Genomic DNA, 27862 nt, shown 5'->3' on the forward strand with positions numbered 1-27862 from the left:
AAGAAAATCGTAGACGCGAGCCGAGGTTTGATGAACAAGTTCGAACGTAGCGCTATACGTAATCAAGCTCCGCCTTCCGCAGCGATACTGAACGCGACGCTGATGCAAGATTCAAAGTGTCAGGCTACGAGTTGTCAGTCATGTAGTAACCAGTCGCCTGTTCGGACCTGTATATTAACCCAGACTGTCGGCCGACTGCGACCATTCCGTTCTTGAATGTGTGATAGGGCCCTGGTCTCACAATGAAGTGGTTTAACGTTACTCTGTGCGGCGTGTTCATAGCGTTTTGCACAGGGACCTGCGGAGGACAGTGGTACGGGACACAGAAATCCTCGAGGACGTCCAAAGGAGGAGGGAGTCCGGCCGCTGGGGAAAGGTGTTTCTGTCAGGTAGGCTCCACGATTAAATTTTCCCTGCAGAGGTCTGTCATTTTAAATAGGCCTCCTTGAAACCGCAAAGGGCATCATTTCGCCGTCCGTGCTTGACTTAGGATTTCTGAGGCCGTAGATCTGTTCGTACTGGAATTGGCGATTTCGTCATCCACTTTGGCCTTCAGGAGGTGACCTGAGTTTTCGACATGCACTTCGTTCCGAGCTGTGAGGCCTAGTTTAGGGCAGGCGTTTGCAATGACGCTGGGAACTCCTTCAAAAAAAGTTAATATTTTATGCTCATATTGATAGCAGGCTCCTAATTGATGTGGTCTGGACGAATCTCGCGTACATTTCCTGCGGAAATGTTTGATAAACCCATTACGCAACCAGTGTTATATTTATCTCATGATAAATTAGTTTTGCTTTAACACAACCATCCTGACCTAACCTGACTTAGGGCACCAGGTCCTTAACACATGACGGGCCTGGATCTTAAAATTTTTCCTCTCACTGGGGTAGGCTTAATGCATTAAGAAGGCATTTCCAACAAGTGAAGGGAATACTGTACCATAATATTCCTTGCTAGTGACATGAATCATATTTCTCTGTAGTAAGTAGGCTATTTCAGAAGGGAATTTGACCCTTTACCAAACCTAACCTAACCTTGGACTCTGTGTTTAACTGACAAGGTGCTGCGAGCTGCTAGAATCGACGCTTTTATGTTCCACTAGGACGACGACGATATTATCGACATCTTATTTTCAAATATAGCGGTAAATTTAGTCCCTCCTTTAGCTCTGTTTGAGTGACGCCAACAGTCTCACCAGCCGTTCAGCTCACTCTTGAACATAAAAGATGCCAGATTTCCCTTAATCATAGGTATAAAAATAGCAAAATTGTAAACCTTCCGTCAGCCCCAGGGGCTGGACAAGGGAGGCTTTTGTATCCTGAAGTTGAGCAACAGTCGAAGATTTTTATAAATGTTCATTTTGTGAATTTTGGAGAAAATGGCTTTCGATGATGATGCCTACTCATTTTCATCAATTAGTGATATCAAGATAGATAATTACAATGACAGTGACGATAGTAATATTGGTTTTAAAGTTAGTGTGCATATGACAGTTAACATACACATGCATACATATACGGCCATTCAACCAACTAATAGCTGTTGTATATTTTTGTACTTTTATAGGTGTTTCTTGAATAACTAAGGAGCAATATTGTCATGAAAAAATTTCAGATTGTCTCAGAAAGTACTGCACAAAGCATTCCAAAACTAAAAAGTGGTTTTTGAGAAAATGTTTTCTTTCCAAAAAATATTCTTTTTAAACAAAAGTTTTTAAAAGTATCTTATATTTTATTTTTGATTATTAATCTGTGACACAAGGTGATTACAACCATATATAACATTAGGTGACAAGTTAAAAATGAGCAAAAAAATACTGGTTCCATTACTGAAGTTGCAAATGCATAATATTGCTGTTGTCCTTAAATGGTATCCCCCTAACATCTCTTAGGTTAACCTGCGTGGGGAAGCCCACCCCAACCCCCACCAAGCCGTGACCCCTTATGCAGCATTCTACCCTCATATTTTTCTGTGCCCATAACTTATGATTTATGCAGACGTTAATTACTTACGTTCTCTCTCCAAGCCTGCACATGCAACAGTAATGGGGGTACCTCCGTTGGACATGCAGGCTTTTATGAGAGAACCAAATATGGGTGCATTGCACAAGCAGCAATGGCCTAAAATGGGTTAAAATCTAAGATAATCAGTCTGAAAAACACAGGTTTCGTGTCCATAGTGTAGGTAAATTGGTAGTTCTAAGGAAGAACTCGGCACAGAGATATTGTTAGTGAAATTTTTTGACTGAACAATATAGAAAGGGGTGTATATTATTTATCAAAATAATGTGAGAAATTTACTGTCTTTTGTTAATGTTTTTACATTAATTCCCATTTGGCTTGCACAAGGCATCGTGCAGAGCTTTTCTTTATAAAAACATGAACAAAAGACTAAATGTCTCTCATCATTTCAGTAAATTTTTCAAGTTCTCACCTGCACTTCATCATATACACCCTTTTCTGTATTGCTCAGTCAAAACATTTTATATACTGTATTGATAAACAATATCTCTGTGCAGAGGTCTCAAACCCACCTTTAGTTAATCTAATTTAGGGTGCCAGGTCTTCTTTGCCCTCTTCAGGATCCCTAACCTAACCTTATTCAGGTTTCTGGGGTCTTACCTTTCTGTGTGTGCTTTGCCGCTGTCCCCACCCTCCCCTGCGTGGATCAACTTGGACACCTCATCTAATCAGACCTACTGTGCTGTAAGTCATGGAACAAAATACAAAGATGTAACCTAACCTGACTTATGGTGCTACATCTTTACCTCACCAGAGGTCCGCACTCCCACTTAACTCCACCCCCTAACCTGACTTGAGGGCTGTAAACCATAAAATTGAATACAGAAATAGTGCAAGGTTAGTACATAGCCGTTGTGCCATTCAGGGTACTTCAGTTCAGATAGGAGAGGCATATATCTGTTGAATGGATCTTCTATTATGTGAAATATATCTTTTATGATGCAAGTTAACACATTACACACACAAGGCAACCATTCATAAGCTGAAGAATTTGTCGTAAAAAGTGTCTGAAGTCTGAAAATATGTAGGTACGTAGCATAAGAATTTTAAAGTTTATTTGGTATAAAATGGTAGGTAATTATTTGGTAACAGAAGAATATTAGAACTCTCATAAACACCTGTGAATAACACATGTGCTATAAGTGCTGATCGCACCTCTTAATGCCCAAGAACTCAAAATGGAAAACCTTCAAAGCAGTATCGATGAATTTAGAAACTGATGTAACACTCCACTTACTTTATCAGTTGATTCACAACTTGTTTATCATTTGCACCCAATATTATCTTTGGAAAAACTGACAAAATTATCATATTCAACCATTTTATATGAAATCCGATACTCTAAGGAATTAAAGTTCCATAGTATTAAATGATGGTAACATATCATTCACTCACCCTTGTGAGTATTGCTTCCAACACCATCCAGTGAGTGCTAAGTGTCCTTGTGAACTTCCACCACTCCAGTCTTTGTTCGGTATAATGTGGTTCAGATTCCACAATAAGCTATAGGTCCCGTTGCTAAGTAACCAATTGGTTCTTAGCCACGTAAAATAAGTCTAATCCTTCGGGCCAGCCCTAGGAGAGCTGTTAATCAGCTCAGTGGTCTGGTAAAACTAAGGTATACTTTTAACTTTATCCTCCACAAATCTCCAGTCATCTCCTGCCTCTTGCTGATAAATAACGTTAGTGATACTTGGTACTATAATACGTGTATATGAATCATTTACCCCTCTGACTCATTTTTTTTATTGTGCGCTTCTTATCATCTTTGTTGGTGCAAATCACTCATTTTTGTATTTCCTCAGTCCACCATGCATTAATAATTATTAAGGGGCCCACTGGGAAACCAGGATGTTTAGGGTGAGAAGAACAAAACCAAGTGAAATGCACAGACAGGAAAATTCTTAAATGCATAAACCACAAGATAAACAGTTGGAAAAAATATATGGCTTATGTCTGTGATCAAGTTAGTCACTAAATACTGTAAAGGTGAAGCTGTATAGGGAGACATTTCAGCCATACCTTCCCAAGCCTAATGGTGGGGGGGGGTCACAAAGGCAGCAGCAGGTGACCCCAATGCCTAACTTAACCTAAAGTGTAAGTCCCTGAGTAAATTGCAGGGATGCTTCTTAAACTTCCTGCCCAGACTTAACTTAATGTCTTGCCTGACAGGAGAGGGACAAATCCCAGCTTAACTTGAACTAGAAGAGATTCGAAGTACAGGCAGTCCCCGGTTCATGCTGGGCCCGGCTTACGACATTCTGAGTTTATGACGCTCTTCAAATATACCGGGTATTCATCAAAAATTATTTCCTGGGTTACAACGCATATTCTGGGTTTACGACGTCGATCCGACGGAAGAAATATGGCTCCAAAAAGGCAGAATGGTCAAAATGGGCAAAATTTGGAATTTTTATATGAAAAACTCAATAAAAACATAGGTTATGTCATTTTCAAGACACCCAAAGGATGAAAAGTAAGATTTTCTTACAATTTTCGACGATGTCCTGGTTTACGCCAATTTTCGGCTAATGCCGCAACACCAGAACAGAACCCCCTTCATAAACCGGTGACTGCGTGTACACTATTTCAGCTCTATGCATCCTGATTTAGATGTTTAATTTTCTAAGACTGCTACTCATATTCATCCTATAGGGTCAAGATAGAGTAGCTGTCTTATTTTAATATAACATCTAAGCTTGCAACTACTGTATATAGTTGGCTAAGAAAGTAATGTTAAGTTGTGCCACATTTGCTTGAGGTGCTTTTGTCATACCCCCAGATATGCAAGGGCTTGTTTTATGTTAAATTATAATTCTTCTTTTTAGGTACTAAAATATTTTATAATCAAGCAATGGTTTGCTTCTTCAAAACATAAAATTTGTTACATTTTTCATGGTCAGATCTTTGATTTTTTGCATCATATGCATATAAGGTAGACAGTAGGTAGTAAAGCTCTGAATAAAAACTACTGGTATGCTTCTATACAGAATTGTCTTATGGCTCTCATCGTTTTCTTTTCAGCTGAAAGGTGTTATAGATGACTGTTCCTGTTCTGTAGAGACCCTTAATAGTTTCAACAATCTAAAGGTTTTCCCAAGACTGAACAGTCTTTTGAGCCAAAATTTCTTCAGGTACTGGAAGGTAAGAATCTTTGAAAAATCTGTTTTTTTTTTTTTTTTTTTTTTTTTTTTGCTATATTTGCCATGAACCTGTCTAAATCTGCACTTTGACGGATCTTGTTAACCCAAGCCCATCAGTTGCCATCTGACAGTGTGGCCAGCACAGTTAACCACTATTATTTTCAGTGAATACTTTCATAAGAGTGCACCTAAAGCATTGATGGCTTATATTTCAGGTGAACCTGAATAAGGAATGTCCTTTCTGGGAAGATGATAGCAAATGTGCCATTCGCTTTTGTAGTGTTCAGCCATGTACTAATGTAAGTATACTATGTTTGTGTAATCATTTCCAGCATTTTAAGTTTATTATTGTGAAAGATCTGTTTCATGAGGTCTTTGCTTTACTGTTTTGAATAAAAGTAAGAGTATGCATTTATAGTTAAGTGGGAAAATTCATATTCTCAGATTAACTTTTCTTCCCAAACATTGTATGTTTTATAGGAATCCAAGAAATATAATTTTTAGTACAGATTAAAGTTTTGTACTGAAGCTTACGAATGAATTCTTTTGCTCTTTTTCTCATGCAGTTGAAATTATTTTGCATTAAAGGTACAGAGCATTGATTTGGAACTCATGCCCCACTGCTTGTTTTAGTTGAAATGTAATTATTTTAAAGGAAGATACAGTATTGAAGACAGAACATTAAATAATCTTTATGAATTGAAAAGTACTCGTATTGCTGTTCACAGTTACAGCATTCATATTTATGTAAAGTATATTTAGCTTTCAGTCAGATTTACAACTCTTACTCTTACTTATGTCTAAATGTTGTAATGTTGTGGCTAGCCAGTAGATATGACACTTATTACCAGTAGCAGCCCCATCTCACTTGTGAAATCATGCATATCTTGACTCAGTGTCTTTTGTGTAAGCATTAGTGAAACAGTGATATTTGTGTGAGTTAGGTTGTTGAATTTCAGTAATTAATTACGACTTCTTTTAAAGATCTTATGCTCTTTATTAAAAATAGCAGTGCAATACTGGGGAGAAAGGAATGACTGTCTGATGATCATAATTGTGATGTCCCTGAGTGGCTTCATGCTGATGATGGAAAGCCTGGCATGGTATTAGAGCCAACATAATGGCCGCTCTCATTAATCAGCTGCACCATGTTTTCAAGACAAAAACTAATAGGACTTGTACTCATTCATTTAGTCTTGAACCGTCCTATCTTCGTCTGGAGATAAATTTTGCCTGTTGCCTTAACCTTTGGGCTGTAATATGATAAACCTTGGTTCAGATTGTAAGTAATCCAACACCAGAATCCAAGGAGGCTTAGGAAATCTTCAGGGAGAGTACTGGAATTTCCTCCAAACAGCTCTCCCATGGAGCTAGAGCAGTATTCCAAGGCAGTAAACTGCTCATTGTCAGCTGAAAATTTGCCCCCATATTCAAAGATTTTCAGTGGATAGGCAACCCCAGCCATTTTATGGTGACTGGTTTTCCCTGATTCACCGTATTTTCTGATCAAGTCTCAGTTTTCTGGACTTGAAAGTATCTTTCGTCTTCATAAGGCAGGATTAAAAGGTAAAAAAAGCAAGCATGATTTTCTAAATTGAGTGAAAAACTAATTTTCTTCGCAAAATACACATCTTGAATTTCAGTTTTTGTTATCAGGTATATTAAGTGTTGTAGCCTTACTGTCTGTATATGATTGTTCGGTTGTTGCAGTGCCAGTTTTTCGTATATCATTAAATCCTTCCAATTTATGTAAGTCTGAGTCACAAGTAGTCAGAGAATGAGTGCATTTGACAGGTTAGACCAGGGCTGGATTTTAAATTTAGAAGCTTGATTTTATATTGACTAGTGCATTGCTTTTCCTAAGCACCTATCTGTACAAACTTGGTGTTTAAGTGCAAGTAAAAGTAAGAGGTCTGTATCTGTTTAGCATAAAGATTATTTAAAGTGATGTATTTCGTTTAAGTAAGATGTTCATATAAGAAACTTTGCATGAATGGAAAATATGTGCATGCATTAAGTGCTATTTCTAAATGTAGAAAAGCTGCATGTTCTTTGAAATCAGTTAGAAGGAAAGAGTTTCATTAAATGTATCATACCTCACAAGAATTTCACTAAATGTACCATATATCACAAGAATTTTACCAGGTGTATATGCATCACAAGAATCTCACTAAATGCATCGTGCATTAGGTGAATTTTTGGTGAATGTGCATTTATGTTTATACTTCATTTTGTGATAGTGTCTTTTTTTCCAGTGTTCATACCTTATGTTGTATGAAAGAAGGATTACTTATGAATGTAATTTTTTTTTTTGTACTGGTACAGTGTGTCTTATAATCAATTTACACTGTCTTGGTTCTAGACTAAAAAGATCATTCGTTAGTTATTAGTTATGCTCCCCTGTGATTTTTTATTATTACTGATAGCTATTTTACATCAGCAACTCTTGTGGAGAATGATCAGCAGCTGAAGATGAACTAAATGGAATGAAAATCCACCCCAAGTATGAAAATTCTAACAGTGATAGTTTAAGAAGTGCATTTAGCTCATTCCCCTTACAAGTGACAAAACTTGCAAACTAGTGCGATGATACCCCACAGTAATAGACTAAGTAGTAAGTGTAGCTGAAGTTATTGCGTTGTCTGGACAAGTGAGCTGCTGTATAAAAAAGTAGTTTGCAGTGAACAGGTTAACTTCTCTGAGCTGTTGTAAAATTCTACTACAGTTGTTTGTTTCAAGTTGAGGTGATGTTAGTGACATTTCCCAAGGCAAACCTTATCACCTGAGTAGGTTTTGATTTGAAAGTGATTAAAAGGTTTAGTTGAAGAAAGAGGGGGAGACTGAAAACTTCTAAGCTTTCCCTTAGAATTCTTAAATTTTCTTTATGATAATTATTAGCTGTTTATTAGCTAACAGTTTTTGCTGTGTACGGTATTATGTTTTAGTATTTATTTACAGTTCAAAAAACTTTTACCTGAAAATACTGTAGCAGATTTATATTTACAGTACACAGTATAGAATTCTTTATTTGTTAAGGCTTACCAGTTCTTACGACAGCTTTTCCTAATTGCATACTCGTTTTCCCTTAATTACAGTTCTTACGACAGCTTTTCCTAATTGCATACTCGTTTTCCCTTAATTACGTTTTGTTTCTTCTTAAAAACCTAGCAAAATGTGCCCAGACCTTCATGGACTCTGGATCTTTGGAATTCCAATGAGATCTGGATTGTTGAAGTTTTTTTACATGCAAGAAATTGTTAAGGATCTAGAAAAAATCATAGCAAGCAGTAAAATTAATAATGTAATACAATGTAGATTTTCTAGTGTAAAGACACACATGTTTAGGGACCATTTAAGATATGGAATATTACCCCCAAACATTTGTAATTTCATCCAAATTAGCCCATTGACAAAAGTTTTGCCATATAATATTTAATATCCTAGTGTCTGGTTACACTTGAAATTTCCAGTGTGATGTAGGATCCCTGGAAAAATTAAAATGCTTTAAGAAGGTCTCCGAGTGTCTGCACTTATTGGTTCCCTTGGTGGGGGGGAAATAGATGGATCGAAAACCAAGTGTTTTTGTTTTTCTTTTGCTGTCTGTTGAATTTCTGCTAGTGTGGAAGTCAGAACTATAGAACAGGGAAGTAAGGTTCATTTGAAATAACTGCTTTAAGAAAGTCCAGTCCAGATGATTTCATACAAGACAGATGAGTTCGGAGAGAAGTTTATTTTGACGAAAAAGTGTTAATGGTGATGATTTATGTGTGCAGTATTTTGATTAGTTTTACAGAAATATATTCAAAATACAAATTATTTCTGCATTTTAGTGCAAGTGACTGTGTTGGTTCAGTTGGAGAAAATAGGATTAAGTGAATTTGTGTCCATGAAAAGTGAATTTATAAACATTTCAAAATATTTTTTGCATTTCTATGTGTTTTGTACTTCATCAGATGTCTGAAATGTCACGGAATTGCAAAGAAAATGAAGTACCTGAGGCAAGTAAACAATGGGACAAAAATTACCTATAATGAGTTTGTTGTTGAAAGGATAATTGAAAGGAGAAGCTTACAAGTACAAGCCCAGTTGATTACAATATAGTTGAGTGCTTATTGCTTAGTGTTAATTTTCACTAGAAAAAAAATGGTTGCACAGTTTAAACTTATTGCATGTGTTTAACTGCTATAATCTTTTTGTGTACAATTTTTAGAATAAGTTTTTATTGCACTTACCTAAACCTGAACGCTTTGCATTGTTTAATCTGCTCTTACAGGGAAAATGTAAGACTCTTTCAAAAATGGCTAAATTGACAGGTTCAGTTGCTCAACGAAGAAATTATCTGCCCCAACAGCACATCTGACTATGAAAAATTTGAAGGATCTCCTCCATACCTAGTTGTAGTCAGTGTAACATTCAAAGAGAAGTGAGCTTACGGCTTCTAACAGTGTGCTATGAAGAAGGAGAAGACTTTATTTACGTTGCTGGTTACATATATCTGTCAAATTCAGATACATTTAGCTAAAGCTAGAGTGACTCATCGTGAGTTGGAATAGACATTCATGATATAGTGTTTAGCATTTATGCCATGTGTATGCAGTGTCAAATTCAGATACATTTAGCTAAAGCTAGAGTGACTCATCGTGAGTTGGAATAGACATTCATGATATAGTGTTTAGCATTTATGCCATGTTTATGCAGTGAACCCCCCATATTTGCGGGGGATGCGTACAGCACCCCCCCGCAAATAGTTAAAATCTGCGAATACTTAAAACCCCTCTAAAAGCACTTAGAACTGCCCATTTTGATAGTTTAGACACAAGAGAAGCACTGTAAAAATGTTTATACCCGAGTATTTTAATAGTTTTTCACAAAAAGTGCATATATTCATGAAAATTATATGAAAATACGGTAATTAGTGAATATTTCTCAGTGAAAAATACCGCAAATGGGCGAATTTTCCGTGAATAATGGGTAGATATGTTCCACAGAGAAACCCGCGAATGCATGAGTCCGCGAATCAAGAGAACATGAATACGGGGGGTTTACTGTATATATATAGGTATATACTGTATCTAATACATCAACAGTGACCTTCTTATATCTGTGTCTCTTCCATGCCTTGTATATTCTGTTGCTCCATGCTGTATATGTATACATACTGTATTGCATAACATGGTCAGTTTGTCTTCGACTACAAATCTGGACCTTTATTGCTTTTCTTCCAAAAAGCTGACTGATTCTAAAGGGATATATACATGCTACTCATTATATGACATTCCTATATAAGAAATTTCTGAATTTTGTAGGTTTGAAAATTGTCACTGTATTCATTCTTTAAATCTTCAACTGAAAATTCTTACAGACAGGGTCAACAGACTATAAACCCAGGAGGGCTCCAAAGGGAAGTCAGCCTGCAAAGAGAGACAAGTGAAAGGAGAAAGTGATGAATAAATAAATATAAGGGAATAGGAAATAAAACCAGTATACCTGAAGTAGGAGACATCAGCAGAAAGGAGGAGTAAATTTACTCCTCACTTAAACATTTGGAGATCAGGAGACTAGCAAACTGAGTATTGTACTCGTAGCCAAAATAAAACGTCTAGCAAACTGAGTAGAGTGGTGTACTCATAATATATTTTATGCAAAAGACATAATGAACTCATTTTACATCTGAGCCACAAGTCAACATAAGAGATGGCAAAATATACTTGACTGATGACATAACTCTATCCAAGAGTTTGAGATGAGAGTCAGCACCTGCAGACTACACTGGAGAAGAGTAGCACTCCAAACAAGGTGGTAGAAAAGTGTTAAAATAGAAATAATAACTTCATCCTGAAACATATTGAAACATTTCTACGATACACTGTACTAACCTTTTGAGAAATACGAGGAAGCAGTATTACATGTAGTACATTTCTCAAAAGTCAGTTTCTAATCACAAGTTGTGCCTAAAATCATGAAAGTGGTACTGACCTTTAAAACTGTACTGTTTTTATATAAATCAGGATGCAAAGGTAAAACTGTTCTGGATCGATTAACTGTCACAGTCTGAGTTTTAGAACGTTTAAGCTCCGTGACCCAAAGCCAGCTCCACTAATGATAAGTTTAAATGATGGTTTATGTTTTGGTTTTGAGTTTTTATTAATCCCCCCCCCCAAAAGGGAGTATTTCACAGGTGTCAAAGGAAACACCTGGAATAAATACTGTAGTTTTAACTTTGACACACTGCCCGTGCTACATGATCACTGAAAAGAAATAGCCATCAGTAACACATTACGCACCCTGTTGACTTGATATTTGTAAAAAATGGATTATTTAGTGACCATTACCAAATTTATTTAGCCAGACAGAAATAATGTCGTACTTGAATATCCTCCATAATTTTCTTTAAAGCATGCACTTGTAATCATCAAGGCTTGTCATTATTGTAAGAACTTCTCGGGTTGTTTTTTAAATATTAAATCATGGATTCTGTGAGTGAATACGTAAACAGATTTCTCTCTAAAGTTATGTCTTTTGTTTTGGGCTGTATGGTGTCACTATTCCATATTATGGATTTTAAAGGTCTGCCTGGATTTTGATTTTAATCTGCTCTTAACTAGTAGTAGTTTTTCACCGGTAGCAATGCTTTCACACAACTGAGTGATGTTGATTTGCACATCAAAGACTTCCACCACTTTTGTTTTTACTTTACACCACCAAACACTTTAAAAATTATGCCGAAGAAGGACTGCTGCTGTTATAAAATGCTTAATTTGCATGATATAAAATGCAAGTTTAAACATTTCCATCACATTTGACAACGGAGGCTTATTGGCATAAGCAAATCTTAAAACATTTCCAGTTTATTGTATATGTATACATAAATAGCAATATTAGCATAGCTACAGGGTATTACATGCAGTCCCCACTTAATGGCGGGGGTTCCGTTCCCGGTCAAGAGCAGCTAACTGAAAATCAGCAATAATAGCGCTGATAAACTGCTTAGCAGTGCTGCTAACCGGGTATAGACACCAATACAGTAAACTGTTATCAGCGCCAATAAACCACTTACCATCTGGTTAACTGCATTGCTAGCCAAGCGCCGTAACACCGAAACGCCATTAACCAGTCCACCAGTAAGCAGGGACTGCCTGTAATGTCCTTAATAAAGCACAGGGAAGTAGACTCGATTGTTTTGTGCAGGGGATGAGTTATTTTATTTTATTGTTATTATATTTTTCTTTTGTTTTCATCTTGAATGTTGAAATCATTAGTTTCCCAAATAAATACAACCCTGTCACAGAGAATTACCAGTTTTATCTTGTTCTTAGTCAGTCAGAAAAATGTTGCACATATAATCTAGTATACTATAATGACACATTTCAGGTCCCAGATGGCATCAAAGGGTCAGTGGTCTATTTGGAAAAAAATAAAATTGAAAAGCAGAAACACTACAACAGTAATGACTGTGGTGGTGAAAATGACCTTGGATATCTCAACACTACACTGAGGTAACAGAGGAAGATGCTAATCATTTTCATGTTCTTTTGTTGTTGAGAATTACATCAGTTGTACATTGTTCTTAATATAAAATTAAATACAGTAGAAGGTATTGCAAGTTAAGAAGGTTAGTTAAGTAAACCATTTCTTGAAAAATAAATTTTCATTGACAGTAAAAGTGTATTAGATACTCTACTGAAGAGGGTAACCTTTGTGTGTATAAAGTTCATTTAATTCATGATTGTTTACTTCCTATTAAAAAGATAAAATGTAAGCAAGCATTTGAGTTTCACATTTCAGTGCAAACTTCTAGAAGCAAGGTGTCATTTTCCAATTTTTGCCAAGGAAGCAGATCCCTGTATCATGTCTTGTCATTGATCCTGATCTCTTTGCAGCAAAGAATCTATTGATGGATTTGAGCGTTGGGCTGCTCACGACAGTGCCATTGACTCCTTCTGTGAACTGGATGATGAATCTTCAACAGACAGCGATTATGTTGATCTGCTTTTGAATCCTGAGAGATACACTGGTTATGCTGGGCCTTCTGCTCACCGTGTTTGGAGAAGTATATACCAAGAGAACTGCTTCAAGTGAGTTCAGATTTGTCATTTGTAGGCTCGTATGGAAAATGTTTGTATTTGCCCTTCAGTATGCATGGAAGGACAAGATGCCCTGGATCATATGGTTATTGTATTGCGGTACTACAAATTGCCTTTGAAATTTCATGGTTCATATAATTTGCTATGATGTATTGCAATAGTTAACAAGTTGAAACTAATTATAGTCATTTTATATAAAGTTAAGAGAACAAAACAGTCAGGTCTTGAAAAATAAGGTTTTTCAGACACCTTGAAATCTGGACATTATTTCATAATTTCTTATGTTTTGTTTTCTTTTTGCTGTAAATATGCTTTCTTATTATGCAGACATTTGCTCAGGAAGTTCATCTGCATGTTCATATTAACGTGTGTACAGTCTGAGAAAATATTCTGTTAGGGGTTTACTACTTACAGTGTACCTATGTCATCATGAACGTTTTGATATCAGAATTTCCCTTCATAGGGTTAGACAAACACTCGAGCTCTCCCAACTGTGTTCTACATTGCACACCTTTTGATGTAGATTTTCTTGAAAGTTCTCTGTGATTTTTGTGTCAGCCTTCCAGTCTCTGTCGTGGGACTTCCATGCTTGCATATTTTTATCAGTTGACTGTTTGAAATGTCAAAGGAATGTCAGTTAGTAAGATAGTGGCTTGCAAGTGCAAGGTATAAAAATTGATATATATTATATTTCTTTATTTTGCTACAAATAAAACTTACTGATGAATTTTTCTTCCAGGCCATCAACAGATTTAGGTCCATATGCAGATTTCAGCAGCATTGGAGGTAAGTCGTTTCTGCCAAAGAAGTTTTTGTTTGAACTTGGTATTTAACTAACTTTATCATAGCTGTAATTTCTGTCATAAGCAGCATGGCTGAGAAGACTGAAAGCCATGAATACGTAGTTCAGGAATGCATTCATTGTTTTGTTTATTTTAGGTAGCATATACTCTCATTAGGTTAGTCCTTTTAATGAACCGCATTGCTTTTGTGTGTTACTAAAAAGGCTGTACACCTTAAATGCTATGGTTCCTCCAAGAGCGTGGCTGAACAGAGTAGGCAATGCAGTAGTTTTTCCATTATATCTCCTCAAAATAGAGTGTTTCGATGGAAGCAAGTACCACACGATGAACACAAGAAATTGTGGGTTGTGTCATTTCTTGGTGGAGTTGAGTTGAATGCACTCGACATTCAAGGCTGAACACTTCTAAGGGCTTGGTACCTGCTCAGGAATTGATAAACTGTTCTGAAGTGAAACCAAGAAAGAAGTTTTAGGTTAAAAGAATGATAGAAAGTGAATGTAAACATTTTGCCTAAGCTAGACCTAGATAGCATCTCAGTATCAAAATGTTAGGCATACAGTAATCTCACAAGGCTCTGTGAGAGCAGGCTGTTGGTGATGCTTATGTTGAAGAAGAGCCTTAATCATGTAATTGGAACCAAAGCATGTTAATTTTGGTGGGGGTCACCCTCTTTTGAAAACCAAAGTGGGGTCTCTATGTGGAGGGGAAATGTAGGCAGCAAGCATTACTGAAAGAACATCGTTTAGATAAGCAAGATAAGAAGTTCAGACAAAAGTTGGAGATAGATAGTGTTTTCAAATGAAGTTGCAAAATACAACTTTAATTGTTCAAGTACAGGAATTTGCAACGATTTGCATAATTTACCTCAGCCTTGGCTGGTAACTTACGCAGAGATCAAACACCCTTAGCTCTGCTTCTGATCAAATTCCATAATTTGTTGAGACATAAACTTCTTTGCCATGGAATTCATAAAGGGCTGTATTTGCAGCATGAAATTCTAAATTTTTTCTTCAGTATCACTATTAATGTTAAGCTTGTCAAGGTTAATGTACAGAGATACTACTCTCACGCTAAATACACTGTTACCCATCCACTCAAATCACAGAGTGAGTGCAGCATATATTAGTTAATAAGAGAGGTAGTTTTGGTAGTGTTTAGCCTCATCTCTCATCTGCATACTGTGCAGTTGTTATGTTTGAGAAAACCATGTCATCTGTAGAATTATAAACTTAGGCTTCAAAACATAACATAAGACAGGATTTTTGTGGGCTCATTATAAACAATACATCAAAGTAATTCTATTGTTAGTCACTGTGAAAGAGAAAAATTACCTAGCCTTTGACACATGTTACAAGGGTATATGTTGGACCATAGTTAACCCTGTCAAATACAGCACTAAACTTTATAGGAGCAAAATTATTCATCGTTAAGGATAGCTTGGATATAATAGGGTAACTCTGGAAGGTCATTATAACTACATTGTTTCCTGGGAGATTACGGGTGTCAGTATTATATTTATTGTACTTGTTCAATATAAGTTTTAAAGATCAAGCTCCAGCAGCCTTCAAGAGAAATAGATTGATGGAGTGTAACCTAATTGTTATTAGTATTGGTGTAAGCACCACTTTTATGACATGCATCTTTTACTAAGACCATACCCTCACCTCCAACATAAACCAGATGCACTTTGTGAAATATAAACAAGAGAAATAACGCTGAAGACATTTGTTCTGTGCTGTTGGAATATAGGCGCTTATAACACAAATGAGATTTTAAAGAAAGCTGACTACTAAATGTTAAGATTCTCGGCTGAACTGTCTTCGGAAAATCAGGTACCATTACAAGTGAGAGAGTTGCAGAGGAACTTGAAAGATGATTTAGATACGTTAGTAGATGTAGAAGCTCCAGAATGAGGACTTTTGGGAAAGCCCAGAAAGCATGGAGAAGGGCATACATGAAGACAGACCATATGTGAGTTAAGGTAGTAATTGCCCCAGACAGAAGGCAGTGGTGAGAACTCAATTCAGGTAGTGCCAGTAAAGGCATGAATGAGATGGATGGTCTCATCGTCAATGTTAGCTCAACCGTATGACCTCTTCTATATCTTGGCTACTTTGGTTACTATAATTACTGCGGTTATTAGTCCTATAAAAAATTGTCAGATGAACGTCTTGCATTATTGATATTTGTGAGCAAGTAAGGTCCCCATTTTTGCCCAGAATAAGCCTGAGTAATTACATGTCATAGCCACTAAGAAATACTGTAGAATTTTTGGATACAGATTGATCCTGATGATTACTGTGTAAAACCAGGTGAGAAGGAGAAAGACAGTGGACTTTGTATCCCGAGGATAAGATCCGAGAGCCCCCACAAGACACAGAGGATTGTCCTTTTTAGCTGTAGACGTCAGAGCAGGAAAAATTCATAACAAAAAAGGAATAACTTTGGAAAAAGTGTACAGGGAGAGAGTAAAGGTGGAAGATAGCAGGCATCATTTGCTCCAAACATGATATAAGGAATAAGATCCAAAAGTCTAGATGTGAGAGATATATGAATCCAGATAATGATAACATCTGTAAAATTGAACAGGTGGAGCATCATAGCGTAAATGGGTTACAGAGATTTTTGTAGAGGGAAGGAGGCTTTGTTGCTGCAAATGGAGAAAGTTGAATTAAGGGCCTGTATGGAGTAAACAGAGAAAGAAGTTATGTCTTATGTACTATGAAGGGGCATTAGTGGAACTGTATCAGTATCTGGCTCATTTCATAGTCTCATCAGTGGTAGAGTCAGTTGAATATCTGCTCTTGTAGGAGTTAAGGGTATTGTTTACATAGTATTTGCAGCTAAAGAAATTACTTATAGTTTTTAACAGTATATTAATGGCAATGTGTATTCAGGACATAAATTTTGAAATGATAACCAAACTTGCTGCAGTATATTTTTATTGGGTTACAAAGAACCCCCATTCAGAAGTGTTGTTGACTCATTAGAGACTTTCTTATATTGTACATGGTTAACCAACATATGTATGTCTCCTGTTCACAATATTGTACTGAAATGCTTAGTTGATGACACAAATGCCTTATAATTAATGCTTACTTTGCTCCTGCACTTATTTCTTGAAATGACAAAACTTATAAGGTCTAAAATGCAATAACCTGATTCCCAAGCAATGGTTTCACAAGAGATGTGTTTGACTAATGATAATAACAAATATAAATAGATTTTTTTCAGATTTTTATTTTCTTAGGAATAGGGACTTAAAAATTTGATTCAGGCTAATGCTTGGTTGAAGGAAGGATAATTTATTACAGTTGTAGTTGTTTCAGTGCAAATCTTGTACAGTAATTATTTTACATTTTTATTTACAGTACGTATTGTGTTTATTGTAGATGCATTAATTTCATATACAGTAGTTATTGTTATTGTAATTGCTTTTTTAAATGACTAAGATTATATAGTGTTTTGTAACTTAGTGTAGTGTTCTACAGTAGTTTGGTATGTTTTGTGGATGGAAATAGTTGGTTCTCATCTGTTATCTGAAGTGTTTTTGTGACTACTTCTTAGCCTTTTTGATGAATATTGTTGCCTTGTTTGATGTAATGAATCTTACCTGTATTTTGTTTTTTCTCCTCATAAAAAAAATGCAGCTAATGATTTTCTTAAAGGTAAGAATATTGATATTTGGTGGAGGCCTCTAGCATAAGTTTTGGGAGACAGACGGGCTGTCTTAAGGGTATCGGGTACACCTTAGATTAGAATTTTCTTGGGATTCAAAACAAAATTAGTATATTTTATTCCCAAATGTGACAGGTAATTACTGGATTGCAAGTTTCTCACACAACGAAGCTATTGTAGATTTCAGCCTTCCCTCCCCTAAAACTTATTAACATAGCCCTGGGCATGGAGAGCTGCTGCTTTTTGTATACTTTACTCTTGCCTAATTCTTCTCCCAGTGTAGACATGGATGAGCCCTTGCTTGGCTTGGTTGATTCAAAGGTTTTCTTCAGAAGGATTCATGGCTAAACCTATTGTCTGCTTTGGTTTCTAGGCATGTAATATTAAGGATGTATCACTGTATATCTATAATTCTTAGCTAGTGCAATAGGCTGTGCATGCTCTGAAAATACTTGTAAACTTACAGTAGTTCACATTTGATTTGGGTCATGGTCAGTTACACTGTAAAGTCATTGTTTACAAGTGAATTTGATAAGTATGGCTTGCTATTAAGTTTATATCACAGTTAGAAGACTGTATAGTTGTCCCTTGTTATCTGCAGTGAATTGGTTCTGAACCTCAGCACATATACGTAATATTGTGCATGATAATGAACCCAGCATAAGTAATTATTTTTTACAATAGGTTCATATGTATAATACCATTCTTTTCATTATACACATTAAAAACATAAGCAAAACTAGTTATTAATAAAATACTGTTTTACAGTACATGTATATACTGTACTTAGGAAAAATTACTCTAACTTAACTCTTACTTACCCTCTTTCTCCATAATTTATTTCAATATTAATCCTTACTCTACATATATAATTTATACTGAGTTAATTTAGATACAACATTAGAGGCAAATCAAGAAGGGGAAGCTGTATTGGAAATTTCTCAAAGCCAAGGAACAAAGGTGCCAAACACAATTTTGTGTGGAGGCCACAGAGTTTAGAACAAGCTAGAGTAGATAAGTTAAAACAGATTGTTTAAAGCAAAGGTTGCATGAAAGAAAAGGGCTGAACTGTTATACCAGGTGAGCCCTTCTTAACACAGTATAGATTGCTATAAGCTAATCTGGTAATGAGGAATAGTTTAGTGTATTCACCACCTAATGTTACCTTCTTGAGCCAACCCATGGACCAAGAGCTCGTCAGGAAATTCAAGAGCAGCTGCCTTGCATTCTTTTGTGCTGAGATGATTGGATTCCATCATCTCTGCATCAAACTTCCAATGTGAGTTCAACTTCAGAAACACCGTTTACATAACTACCATGGCCTGGAATGATGTGAAGTCCGTATAGTAGTAACGTCTGAGCAGGCTCACAGTGCATTGTGGGTGGAACGATATAATGATGCACTGTTAGTTTCAGAGACAGTGGATGAGGAAGCAATCTTCAGTCTCATCAATCCTCAGCCACTAGAAACATAAGCGGACAGTGACTAAAACAAAGACCAAAAGGAGGGGCAAAATAAAATGACATGGGAAGTTCTCATTTCAGTGGCTCTGAAATAATGTCATAGTAAGTGATCCGTAGGGATTCCCTGATTAAGCAGCATCAGTGAAACAGGCCACTGATTTTGACATGTTTAAGACAGCTCCTACCTGAGCCATGACCTGATCATCTGCTACTCTCACTACATTCCATCACTATTTAAAACCCCCGAACACCCCCTTCCTTCAAGGCCCATTCAGCCTAGTACCAGTCATGTCTTGGTGCCATGTGAATGCAGGTTGTTGATCCAGAGTCCAAGAAGCCTTTAGCAGGGGCCCTCAGTGGTTTCAGATCCCTCCCCTCTGTAGGCCTCAGTTCCAAATCAATGCATTTTGTGTAATTATTAGATGTAAGTTATGTGACATAATGATATGCTTTCTTCTATTTTGAAATGCTGTAGCAAGTGGTTTGTCATGGGATTGTAATTTTGGACATTACATTTTACCTGTTATGAGAAAACATTTTGGACATGATAATCTGATTGATGCCAGTGATATTCACTTATACAAATACAGTAGTGTACATGTACTCATACTTTTCTTCTTCTTGAAAATGTTCTAGGAAGTGTTTGAAATGGATTGCTATTTATTTTGATGTATTCAAATGGGAATTCACTTTGATTTGGATATTACTATTTAACTCTCCAAATTCATGGGTGAAATTTGCAAGGTTGGATACTCATGTTTTTTTTTTATTAGTGATTTAAAGAAGAGTTATGTTTGGAATACTGTGGCACTGGTGTAAATCAGCAAATAACAAACACTTTCCTTAGGAAGTAAATGTTAAGAAAACCGACAAGTTCAGCAGATTGTAAATGCATGAAATACATGTACAAATTAGTCTGTTTTATCATTAAAATATTGATACTGCTATTGAAAGTAGTCAGGTTTTTTTAAAAGTTGTGCAACGAACACTAGAGGACATTGTATGCAGTCAGGCAAAATGTAAATGAAAGCAAAAAGTAGCAAGTCAGGTGTGTAAAACATACTGCATTATGTACTGTAATATATACATAGATAATTTATCATTTACTCTCTTATATTTTATATCTTTATCATAATATTAAGCCCATACAGGTATTTTAAAAAAGTGACATTAATTCAGGTAGTTGATAGTATTATGAGGCAAGTACATGCCATATCACATGAATACAATATTAGTACTGTACTGCTGTAATTTTTTAAGAGGCTTAATTTTGTAGTGGATTGGCATAATTGGTGTGGTTCATGGAAATCAACAATACGATACATATCCAAACACACACGTGCACATTCTTTTTTGCAGCTGTACCAAACATCTGTCGTATGTTTTCAGCTGCAGCACTGACCTCTCTCTCTCTCTCTCTCTCTCTCTCTCTCTCTCTCTCTCACCACAGTGATGCTGTAATTTTAATCCTCATAAATACATCTTACAACAAAATCATTATGTATGTGATGTATTTTACCAAAATTTATTTACTCATACGCTGATCCAGAAACAGCCCAAAACACGTAGGTTACATGAATGTAGGCTGCCGTACTGCGTACTGTGTGGCATATGTGTTTGTCTCACTTATTTTGTTTTTTTTCCCCTCCAGGTTAGTACAGTATTCGTTTCTGATATATTATTTGTCTAATTTTCCGTGGGATTAGAACCTTATTTCCATAACACAAGTAAATTGAACATGTATTCATAATACATGTACTATTGTAAACAGTTATAAAGCAGGGGAATACTTATGCTAGGTAGTTTGTGTAGAGATAAAAATGAGGACTGTGGAGCCTTGGCAAAGACAATACCTCTGACCCAAAACTAAATTGTCTACTTATGTTGGTGGAACTGAAGGGTTTCTTACCCATGATTTTAACTGTACAGGTATTAAATTTTTAGAAAAGATTTGTGAATTTGGAGGGATAACTGTATTGATGCATATGATATTTACTGATAGAAACCACCTGTAATTGACCAGAAAAATATGATAGAGCTGAAGTGATCGGTGACCCAGTGGTTTGGAACAAGTTTGGTTCCAAGGACACCAAGTTGTAGGATTTTTTGGTATCTGATTGAAATCTAATTTTTTCACCAAGAAGCACTTTTGCACTAAGTGACCACGTAATTAGTGATAACGCATTCTGTAATGTACTTCTCAACACTGTAAATAACCACATGAGATGGAAGGCTAAGGGAATAGTGGACGAAGAGATAAATCATTCACTCACCCAGGTCAGTGGCTTCTTGCAGAACTTGATATTTTCTCTGCCATAAAAATGTAACAGTGCAAACTAAATTTCTTTATTTTGGGAGGGTGGATGAAATAATGTATAGTACTGCATGTGAAATTCGTTAATAGCTTCCTCTAGAATGGCCAAGCCTTTACCTTGTCTTCAATGATTCGTAAATTTTAATATGACCATGTTGGAGTTTTAACTGGAAGAATTAGCCCTCAAAAGCCTGGAAAACAGCAAGGTCTTGCAGATAGTACACATACTATACTTCGTAGGAACCATTCTTCAGTTCTGTATCAGGATTATACAAAAAAAAAAAAAAAAAAAGTGGCCCAATGAAGGTTATTGATCTGAGGTTGCATCCTGGTAGTAAGCTTTGAGCTTGTATTAGCAGTGTTATTGACCCTTATCTTCGGCAGGTTGTATATCATGCAATCATTTGCGCTGAGCCACTCTATCACAAGCTTGACCAAGGTTCTCAACTTGGGTCTGGAGATTAGTCGCACTCCTTTGGCAGCTGAAATGACATCAGAACACAAACCCCAGAAAAAATAGGGCATGGCTACAAGAACAAAAGCTTCTAACGCTCAACATGGGGTAAACACTGGGAAATATTCAGTAGTGCAAGGTTTGCACAGGCAAAACAAGTCTGCAGCAAATCTGCATCATTATTTCAATCCAAACACCATGGACATCATTCAGGAATTCTCAGCACCCAGCAGTCAACTCTGACGTTTAGCATACCTCTCTCCATTGGTTATCACACACACACTCCTGTATTGTGTTGCCACCTGACAAACATTACCTCTGCTGAAGTGTACCCAACTGGCATTTTTAAGCAAGTACCTCTTAGTTTGAAACAAGGATTCTAGATTGTACCCTTCAGGTAGTTCTGCATTCTATGTTAGGTTTATTTTTAAGCTGTAAAAATTTTAATTCTTTTACTTTACACACATGCTCTGTCACTAATGTACAGTATCAGTCTTTCAGTCTTGTATAATAATTCATCATGCATTGTTAACAACAGCTGAGGGGTTCATTAGTTTCTTGTACATTTTTGTAAATTTTCTTGAATTTTTGCCGTGTTATTTTGGTGTGCAGTGGAATGTTGCATAAATGCATAAGAGCTGTAGTTATGAGCACTGTGTCCGCAATACTTCACAGTATATTAGTTGCTGTAATTGCAGTACATCAGTTGCTATAATAGTAGCTTTATTATAATTGAACTTTTGAGTTTATATTTTGGTTCACAGTCAAGAATATAAAATGTAATTTGTAAATTAATCTGATATAATTACCATAATGTCTTTATCAAATTAACTTTTAATTCTTGTACTGTACAAGGGCAGTGTGTTATGTTATTTCTCTCAGACTTCACAGGGTGCTACCACTAACTGTGGGCCTTGTGTGGCCAGTCATGCTCCTTTTAATTATCTGGCTAATGTCTTTCAGACTTCCTTGCTTTCATTTTTCCCTCATTTTAGCGACAAGCTCTGGTACACCCTACGAGAGCGTACGAATTGAACTGAAATGTCTTGAGGAATTACTCTATATGATGTTGATACTATATTATGTGGGATGATTTTTTTTCCTTTATGACTTTCAGATATGTGCTTGGAAAAACGCACTTTCTATAGAGCTGTCTCTGGACTCCATTCAAGTATTAATATTCATCTGTGTGCGCAGTATTTATTGTCTGGTAAGTAGCTACGTAAATTTTAGCTGTTGTAGACTTAAAGATTAGATTTTCTTATAGGTTTAGACTCTAAGAATTTTTATTAAGACCTTTCTCTGGTCCACTTAGTTAAGTAAAGGTCTCTGATTTTTGTGGTTTGTGTTTTGGGATGTTTATTTTATTTAGAGGATTACTGAATATCTAGAATTTGTTTTGGAGTTTGAGTTTAATTGTCCTTCAGATTTTCTGTTTTTGTGCAAAAGCATTGATTTTGCCATTCCTCAAAATTGTGTGGTCTAAGAGTAGGCTTAGGGTCCATCTCTGAAGCCAGTCTTAAAGCTGTAGTGGGATTAACCACCACCTAAAGATATTGAGTCCTAGCAGGTGTCAGTATGATGATTCTTACTGTAAAGATGTTTTGTAATCATGTGAATCATCAGTGGAAAACAGAATCCACATTCAGCACTTGTAATAAATTACAAATGTCTAAGCAGGTTTCATCATTTTTAACTACACTACAGTATTCATATTGATATCAAAGGCCACACTATCAGAGCTTAGTTAATGATTTCAGGAGAGTTCCAGTTTTGGGGATAAGATTATACATTCTGTCCAGTTTACTTGCTCATTTCTGCAATGCAAGTGCCACACTAGTAATGATGTTGGTATCTGTTTTTGAGTGATGTAGGAGCGAGTTTCTGGTTGCCCATTCATGAATTTGAAACTGAAAGACGGTTATTCGCGTAATTCACATTTGTATGGTTAGTTTTGTATTTTGCTAGATAGGTATTTTCACCTTGGTGCCATTAATGTTTATTTTGGCTGTTTCCAGATAAGGATGGTTTTACTGATTCAAGTGAAGGTATATGGGGTCCTAACATTGAAGAATTCCAGCGTCGCTTTGATCCTGAGTTAACTGGAGGCGAGGGTCCTCTGCGACTCAAAAATCTCTATTTTGTGTATCTTTTAGGTGAGTTATTGACACTTCTACCCTGTAGGTGCACTGTAGGCATTACTAAAGTTCTTTGCAGCATCACTTTGGCCCTAGCTACAACCCCTGTCATTCCTTTTACTCTACCTCCATTAATATTCTCTTTCTTTCGTCTAGCTATCCACCCTGCCCTGACAGTTGTTGGGCTTGGTCATTGAAGAGTGATTACAAAGAACTTGATATTAATATTTCTTCAATGTTGTTTTGTAAAATTTTCATACATTTTTTTTGTTTTCCATTGATGGCTATACAGTAATAGTTTTTGTGTTGTCTGTATTTTTTGATGAAGTAAAGTTAAAATAAAAGAAAAAGCTAATAATTCCCTCTGGAAAAACCAAACTTAGCCATTAGTAGGATTTTGTTGGCCAGTGTAAAGAAATTGGAGTTTTTTTTAGTGTTTCCATGTGGTCAGTAAGTGTACTGGGTGTCTGTATTTTAATCACCTCATGAATAAGCAACTTCCAGGGAGTCAGAGTTCCTGCCAGTATTTTTTAGTTACAGATTTAATACTGTATACTCTGTTGTTAAAGCTAAAAGAATTATTCATTTAGTTTTCAGAGTAAGGGGCCATGCAGTTCTTCATAAAAGTAATAAGACAATGTCTATCTTTTTGAACTCCTTGAACAAGGAGACTAAATTTTTTTTTTATTTCCCTTACAGAAATGAAAGCTTTGGCAAAAGCTGCACCATACCTTGAAAGTCTAGAGTTTTATACTGGCAACGAAGAGGAGGACAGCGATGTCAGAAAAGCTGTTAGGGATTTGTTGAATGTGATAGAGTAAGTTTTTATTTCTTAATTCTTCACATTTATCTACGTTTCGTCATCATTCATACCTGAACATATAACGTCTCTTCTATGTGGTACTGCCATTCATGAACTCATTCTTCTAAAAGTTCTTACTGTTGATTATTGGTACTCTTCAATTGTAGGGGTTTTCCAAACCATTTTGATGAAGGTGCTATGTTTACGGGAGGATTTCAAGCAGCGAAACTAAAGGAAGAGTTCAAACAGCATTTCCGAAATATATCACGCATCATGGATTGCGTAGGGTGTGATAAGTGTCGCTTATGGGGAAAGCTACAGGTAAGTCATTCTGAGTTTGACTTCTGATCCAATAAGGTAAACTGTCAAGTCTCTAGGCGTTTTTGAACTTCAGTAGTAGATTGTTAAAATACTACTATGCAGTATTTTGAAGCTTTACTTAAAAATGGTGTTTGTATTTTAAATTGTATTCAGGTTGAAGAAAAATCTGGATTAATATCCTAGAAACATCATTAATGTGTGTTTGTTACCTTTAATTTTAGATTACCGGATTAGGAACTGCATTGAAGATACTTTTCTCAGGCAATTTTGATCAACCACTAGATCAGCAGTTAAGCTTGTCAACTGTCAGGCTTACCAAGTTTCAACTTTCAAGAGGAGAAATTGTGTCCTTATTTAATGCGTTTGGAAGGTATGCTATTAGAAATGGAGTCTATTTTCTTTACCCTTGAGAGGCTGTACATATGTGTGTGGTATTTAATAACATCTGTAGAGCCAGGAGCATTTTAGCCAAATGCTCCTGAATTGTGGATTTCCAGGATTCCTTTGAATCCTGGAAATCACAAACATATCTGAGAACTTTTGATAAAGTGTACTGTACTGTATTTAGGTTTGGCTTATCTTTTTTTTTTCCTTTAGAATTTGTGAAAAATGTTTTTTTTTTATAGATTAATTGCATTTCCTTCATACTTCTTCTTTTTAATTTCAGGTTATCCAGGAGTATCATGGAACTTGAACGATTTCAAGAAGAAATTTTGAGATAGCCAATCAAATATTCCACACAAAATATTCTGTGATAATTTGTTGTATTTATGAATAGCTACATCACTGTAAGGAGAGGGGAAGCATGAAAACCTTTTATTCCATTCTCATTGCGATGAGAGGGTTTCTTAAAAATCATTTTTTGCAAGCACAAGCTATAATGACAAGGGGGCATTCTAAATATCTGTTGAAGACCACACCTTCTTGGTTATTTTTAGATAACTGCTCGAGAATGTCTCTATCTGTTATAAATTAACATTTATTCAGCCACGAATTGGGAAAAAATGTTATAATTTCACCAGATGTATCTTATTTCCTTTGATGGTGAGAGAAAACCAAGAAGAGAATGAACTGATCTCAAATTGTTAGAACAAAAAAGTCAATGATAAACTGGTGTAATCCAGTGCCTTGAGGATTTTTCTTATCAATCCTCACTGTGTTGTAGTGATAATATTTTAAGAGGGTTCTTCAGTTTTTTCCTTTTTGTTTTTTAGTTAGTCTTTTATTTTCTCTCTGTATAAAGCCAGAATAATTTAGAATGATCGTTTACAAAATATTACAAGAAGTTTGAATGATGATCAAAGCTACATAGATATAAGATGTGGTCCAGTATACAATTTTGTCTTTTAATTCTTGTTTTCATTGCGTACATCTTGCAGTTATACTAAACTTTATTTTATCCAAAGAATCATGGGCTGGTGAAATGTTGGTGGCTCATCACCATGATTACCAGTCATGTAGAGGGTGCTTCAGCTCCAGTGTCTATGATAAAGTGTGTTGTTGTTGTTTTTGTCTGGCATTGTTACTAGCTTTCGTTTTGCTGTTATTTGAGGTCATTTAAATGTCAATATGTATCTTCTTTGCACATTCTGTTAATGGCGTCATTGCCACTTTTGCTGTGGAGGAGACTCTCTGACAAAAACATCAGTTGAGGGATTCTTTACAGCTTTGTCTTTTGAACTTTCAAAATGTTTATAAAAGAGTGGATGAGGCTACCTCTTTTGTCACAGAGTGGCCATTCCATAATACATTTAGGGCTCACATTAATTAATGGCTTTCCTAAAAGGGGAGAAAATAGATTTTTAGATGTTAATGGTAGAAAGTAGGAAGCAAATCTGGAATTACGGTGCACAATATGGTGGAAATTGAATATCATTGTTTTCTTTTGCAACTTTGCTTTTCAGAATTTTAATATTTCCCATGTGAATTGATAATTGCTTTTGTGAGATGCATTCTTTGCATATGTATCAGTTGGGTACCTCAGCAGTGTTATTTTGACATTATATTTTGTCTAGCAGTGGTTGTTGAACATTATAGCTTTATTTGCTTATTTTATGTTCCTGAGATTTCAGACGTTGATTCTCCGAATTTTAAGTCCTGTTCACGGGTGTTTAGGTGATTAATTGAAGGTAATTAGTACACTGATGGATTAGTTAATGCATTGACAAGTAATTTTTAGCTGTAGTTTGCTGTATTGACGAGAGTGGTTTATGTGTCATTGGCTTTCATTTCCATTTGAATATTTTTTTGTTTTGACTGGAACCCATTTTCAATTCAGTTCATCCAACAGGTAATAGAAATGAGACATACAGTATTTCTGGAAGGTTTTAATCTAATGAGACACATTACTCTCTTCATATTTATTTGGTATGTATTCTTTATCATATGATGACCTTTGTTGTTCTATTCATTATGACAGTGCTAAGCATTCTTAATACACAACACTGTTTGCTTGGTCATGATCAATATTACAAAAGAAGAAATTTTCAAGGTAATATTACCAATGATCATTATAGTTCTGATTTTTTTTTTATTGAGAGATGGAGACATATTTCAGATATTGAAAGAAAGCATATATATATCATATATAATTATTAATGCAGTGACAGAGAATGTTTTAAATACACAGATTTTTGTAAA

At 35.9% G+C, this 27862-nt stretch overlaps 1 protein-coding gene across 2 annotated transcripts; it reads left to right on the forward strand.

Annotated features, from left to right (window-relative positions):
• Positions 1–13: 13 nt before the first annotated feature.
• Ero1L (endoplasmic reticulum oxidoreductin-1-like protein) lies at positions 14–27862 on the forward strand. 2 transcript variants are annotated; one of them, XM_067109245.1, is made up of 13 exons: positions 96–389; positions 5046–5165; positions 5380–5463; positions 12536–12660; positions 13045–13239; positions 13988–14034; positions 17702–17719; positions 23079–23171; positions 23980–24117; positions 24799–24916; positions 25069–25222; positions 25444–25592; positions 25890–27862. In XM_067109245.1, the coding sequence occupies exons 1-13, from the start codon at positions 243–245 to the stop codon at positions 25942–25944; spliced, it is 1443 nt and encodes a 480-aa protein (XP_066965346.1). In that variant the 5' UTR covers positions 96–242; the 3' UTR covers positions 25945–27862. The 2 variants fall into 2 exon arrangements, with proteins under 2 accessions (XP_066965347.1, XP_066965346.1); XM_067109246.1 differs by lacking the exon at positions 17702–17719 and having other exon boundaries at positions 14–389.

This window comes from Macrobrachium rosenbergii, chromosome 9, assembly GCF_040412425.1.
Source record: "Macrobrachium rosenbergii isolate ZJJX-2024 chromosome 9, ASM4041242v1, whole genome shotgun sequence".
NCBI classification, from domain to species: Eukaryota; Metazoa; Arthropoda; class Malacostraca; order Decapoda; family Palaemonidae; genus Macrobrachium; species Macrobrachium rosenbergii.

What these genes read in the sequence shown, in the direction of transcription:
- Ero1L (XM_067109245.1), top strand. Translation starts at nt 243, where the DNA reads ATGAAGTGGTTTAACGTTACTCTGTGCGGCGTGTTCATAGCGTTTTGC. An exon ending in ATTTCTTCAGGTACTGGAAG is followed by an intron (nt 5,166 to 5,379) that starts GTAAGAATCTTT and finishes CTTATATTTCAG; the next exon opens with GTGAACCTGAATAAGGAATG. An exon ending in TTATTTAATGCGTTTGGAAG is followed by an intron (nt 25,593 to 25,889) that starts GTATGCTATTAG and finishes TTTTAATTTCAG; the next exon opens with GTTATCCAGGAGTATCATGG.